Source organism: Orycteropus afer, unplaced genomic scaffold (assembly GCF_000298275.1).
Source record: "Orycteropus afer afer isolate SDZICR_OR568_19922 unplaced genomic scaffold, OryAfe1.0 scaffold00038, whole genome shotgun sequence".
In the NCBI taxonomy this organism is placed as follows: domain Eukaryota; kingdom Metazoa; phylum Chordata; class Mammalia; order Tubulidentata; family Orycteropodidae; genus Orycteropus; species Orycteropus afer.
Window position 1 is genome coordinate 15517867 of NW_006921625.1, and position 4588 is coordinate 15522454.

Sequence of the window (4588 nt, forward strand, 5' to 3'; positions counted from 1 at the left end):
TTATGTCCAGGCAGCCCCCCTGGCTCCGTGGATTAAGAGATTAAAGGAGACCACTGGGCAAGGCCTCCTCTTTCCCCTTCATATTCCTGGTATGATAATTGCTTAAACTGATTTGCACTTTCACAAAAGCTCGCAGGACGCTTTGTAGCTCGAACAGAGCAGACGAGGTTTCTCTATCAATGGAAATAAAACTGATTAATGCAGCCTATCAGGGTAAGAAGCAAATGAAGCATGCAAAAACAACCTCGTACCCCTAGAAGGGGGAAGGGGGGAGCTGAGTTTCCTCCAAGACTGGTTACAACTTTTTCTTTAATGTTAAGAGTTGAAGGTTTCTCAGAATGCTTGCCTTATAAGGCTTCTGAGGCCCTTAGACTCACTCGCCTGATCACCTTCAGTTGATTGGGGCTGGAGAAAGAGGAAAGAGAGGAAGGAAGAAGGGGAGGAAGGGAGGGAAAGAAATAAGGAGAAAGAAAGACATTTGTGTTTTGGGATTTTCAGTCAGAAATATCAAAGCTTAAAAGCCCCAAGATGCTGAATCTGCTAAGTGCTTTCCCCAGTCCTGGGGGAATATCATTTAATCTATACCCATATTTCCATCATTTAAATCATCATCATCGTCATCACAAGAGATTAAGAGAAGTAAACATTTTCAAACTGAAATTTAAACTAACCTCCCTCAGTAGGGCTCACAGTGGGCGAAAATCTGGTTGGAAGATTTTTCTCTCATGCCTTTTCTGAAGCGCTGCAATTTTTCTAATCCTCTCCCTTTTCCACCTCTATCTTTCTTTAAAATGCCCAAGAATCCATCAGTCTGTCCCTTTTGTGGGGGAAGGGTGCCCAGGTTTCTTGAGTCTAGTTGGGAGCATACCACACTGAAAAGTATTAAGATACTTAAAAAAAAAAAAAAAAATCCGTTTCAATTTTCCAAGACGACTATTCTGCGGGCATATTGATAAATCTTTATTGACAAAATATTGACATTGACATACTTCTTGGAAGTATATAGTGTGTTAGAATTCTAACAAATTAACACAAAACACAAAAATATTTACATTCTGGTATAGAAGACATTAAGGAAGCATTTGCCACACTCTTTAGTAAGTCTATGCTCTTGGAATAGAAACTCAGTGCTTGAAAACTTGTCACCTTGTCCTTGGCCACACTTAACATCATCCCTACTAACTACAGTCCTGTAGTTTTTGCAACAGATAGATTTTATGTCTGGAATGGCCTCCACCGTGAATGGCTGAACTCGGCCAATTTCTCCAACCACTAAAGGAAGAAGTTTACTTCCTGGTTTTAAACCTCAGTATGTTGGGAAAGGGAATGTCCAAGAAATAGAATTAATTTAGTTTGTTTTTCCAGCACAAGTCCTGACTCCACTGTGGGGACCCTCCCCCGCCACCCCCAGCCCCCCGCCTGCTCCCTGTTTTTCTGGAAGAGGACCACTAATGCTGAGCCTACCGCACTTAGCTTTCACAATCATTTTGACATCAGAAGGTATCAAAAAGTGTTTACTCACTGCACATTTCTCAAAATTAAAAAAAAAATCAAAATGAAAAGCACACGGAACCTGTCTTTAAAAGGAAAAGAAAATTACAATTCATGTTCTGTCTTTAGACACCATTCGCCCAACGACTGCTACATGCAATTCAAGTTTTTGAAACAGGTGTGGGGATGCTGGATATGGAATTTCAATCGTTACAATTATTGATTATTTGTAAAGACCGCGGGGGAGGGGGGAAAGCACTGTGAAGTGCAAAATAAGAAGTCCTGTGCCTGGTTGGTTTTGGTTTGTTCTGATCATCAATGCCATCATTTTTTATAAGAAAAGTGGACTGCGAAAAACGGAATACCTGCCAATGGTCTGGTCTGGCGGGTTTGGCGTTTGACTGACAGCTCCCCTGCTCTGAGCGCGTTGGGCTCGGCAGCGTTGGGAGCCCTCGCACCCGCTCCCTCTCTCTCTCTCACTCACTCTCTCACTCAGCTGCCTCTTTAGACGAAGGTTGCGTGTTGATGAAGGAGCCCCGTCGTCCTGGGCCGGCGTGGGGCAGCCTCGGACTGGGGCCCTGCGTCCTGGCTGTCCGGTCTGCGCTGCCGGAGCCGCCGGCTCAGCCTCCCTCTCCCTTTCTCCAAGAATGTGTGTGCGGTTTGTTCGGTTTTGTTTGTAGGTGTTTTCTTCTTCCCCTTCTCTCCGTGCCTCGCTTTTGCTCCTTTTTGTCTGTTTCTGTGGGTTTCCGTTTGTGTTTTCAATCGTCTGAGGTCACGTCTATTTCCTCAGGACTCGCCTGCTTGGTGGCGATCCTCCACCGGTTAATATGGTGTGTCCCTTTTTTCTTTTGTTGCGAATCCGAGCCTTCTTCCTCTAGTTTTTGCCTTTTGAACTTCGTCCTTCGGTTCTGAAACCATACTTTTACCTGCCAGCGAGAAGCAGAGGTACATTAGTTCCTCCGCTGCACCTGGTATCAACCACCTGAGCCCTTCGCCCAACCCAGGCCCAGAGCCAAGACTGTGAGGGTCCGGTCCCCCAGCTGCATAGCCTAGGGCCCGTCTCCCCTGGGCTCCTGGCCCTTCTGGGGCCGCTGTCCCCAGGCCGCTCAGCTCAGAGTAGATAATGCCCCTTCCCCACACTCACCCTGCTCAGGGCACCCACACCCCACTGAAAGAAAGACCTTGGAAAGTATGAGAACTCCTTGCAAATATATTGTCCCCAAACCCAAACCCACTGCCGTAGCAACCCTATAGGACAGAGTAGAACTGCCCCATAGGGCTTCCAGGGCTGAAATCTTTGTGGAAGCAGGCTGCCACATCGTTGTCTCACAGAGCTTCTGGTGGGTTGGGACCACAGACCTTTCAGCTAGCAGACGGGCATTTAACCACTGTGCTACCAAGACTCTTGCAAAAATAGTAAGTAATGGAAAATAAAAGGCATGTGTCCCTAACTCCCTCCTGCAAGAGGGTGCAGGAGAGACCTTCTGCCTCTGCAGTGGCTTCCCAACAGCCCAAAGTGCTATCTATTTTCCCGGCTTTGGGCAGGCTCAGCCTAAACGTAGTGCCTCTGCAGCAGGACCCGCCCTAGAAAGGCAGTCGGGGTCTGGCTGAGCTGCGGGCTCCGCACCGTGGCTCTCGCAGGTGAGCAGGACAGGATGGGGAGCTCCAAAAAGAGACTGGGGAGGCTGGGGTGCCCAGGCCCCAGGACCACAGCTGCACCTCTCCAGCCAGGAAAAGAGGTTCAAAAGTGAAAGCGCTGGAAGGCCATGGAGAGAGGAATAAGAAAGACCGAGAAAGAGAAGGGGCGATTGAATCCTCCTGTCTTCCACCTCCTCAGCAGCCACAGCAGAGGCCTGGGCCAGGCCCCCACCCAGTTCTCATCCCACAGCCTGTTTTCCCCACAGTGGCTGCTGGAGGTCAGGGAGCACTGAGGCCGAGTCCCTGCAATCCCCACGGCCCCTTGGGGAAGCTGAGCAGTGGGTCCCCATCCCAGACACCAAACAGCAACACTGCCCAAACTTCCCCCTAGGGGAAGGATGGGGGCGACAGTGGTGACTCCACCTCCCTGACCCTCACCTGCCCTGTCCAATTGTGACAGTAGCAGCCCAGGCCAGGCCCGAGCCCCCAGGCCCCAGAGGTCCCCTCCACTCCCTCCTCTGAGACTGCAGGCCAGGGTCCTGGCTCGCTCTTCTCCGCAAGCCCCAGTTCCCCAAAGCGCCCCACGCCACAGCAGAGCGGGAACAAGGCTGAGTTTAATTTGCTTTGAGTTTGCTAATTGAGGAGGAGGACGGTTCATTTCTCCCCGGCGCTCGCCCAAGGCGCGCGTCGGTGCGCTCGGGGCTTGACACGCACACAAAGGCTCCAGGCAGCGTGGGCAGCGAGGCGGACAAAGACCTCCGCCGCCTGGGCTGTCCGGGAGAAATCAGCCGGCTGCGCCGTGTGCCCGGCCGCGCACAGCCGCGAGCCCCTCCTCGGTTTTGTCCGGGGGAGGGGGGACGTTTTAAAACAAAAGCCTCGACCCCTTTGCGCCTCCCAGAAAAAGTGTTACAGCTTAATCGGCCTACGTTTCTGTTTACCGGGAACTTTGACCCCGCCCTGTGGCTCCGCATACAGTGTCGCCTACAGTAGCCCTGCGCCCCCTCCCCACCCTGGGGCAGGCCCCAGCCAGGCCCACCTCGGGACCCTGCTGCGCGGGAAGGGCCTGTCCCCTGAGGCTACCCCTCTCCGCAGCTTCTCAGCCTTGAAGCTCTGGTTTCGGGACGCGCGGGGCCTCAGCCATCTGACTCCGAACCCCGAAAGGGGAGTAACCCGAGCCGTCGATGGGACCCGAGAGCCCGCGGTCGCTCGCTGCTCGCTCTTAACTCGCTCCCTGCCCTCCCCAGCCTCGCGCCCCTAATATCCAGCCACTCGGCTGCGTTCTCGCTCTTCCTGGGCCCAGTCCGGAGACACTCGGCCTGTCTCTGGGGGCAGCCTGGCCCTAGTGACTCTCACCAAAATTCTGAGCACCCAAAGTGCTGAGGTGTCAGCCTAGAGAGTCCAGGGTTGCCCAGACGGGCGGAGGGGATCGCTCGGCTGTCCCTGGAAGTCTGGGGAAAGC

The 4588-nt window shown here is 52.5% G+C and overlaps 1 protein-coding gene across 1 annotated transcript in view; it reads right to left on the minus strand.

Moving 5' to 3' along the window:
* Positions 1 to 2313: 2313 nt before the first annotated feature.
* Positions 2314 to 4588, minus strand: part of EMX2 (empty spiracles homeobox 2) — a 5005-nt gene continuing 2730 nt past the window's right edge. Inside the window, exon 2 of the mRNA XM_007936850.1 lies at positions 2314 to 2417. Within this exon, the coding sequence (XP_007935041.1) occupies positions 2314 to 2417 (104 nt within the window). The remainder of the gene's footprint in view (positions 2418 to 4588) is intronic.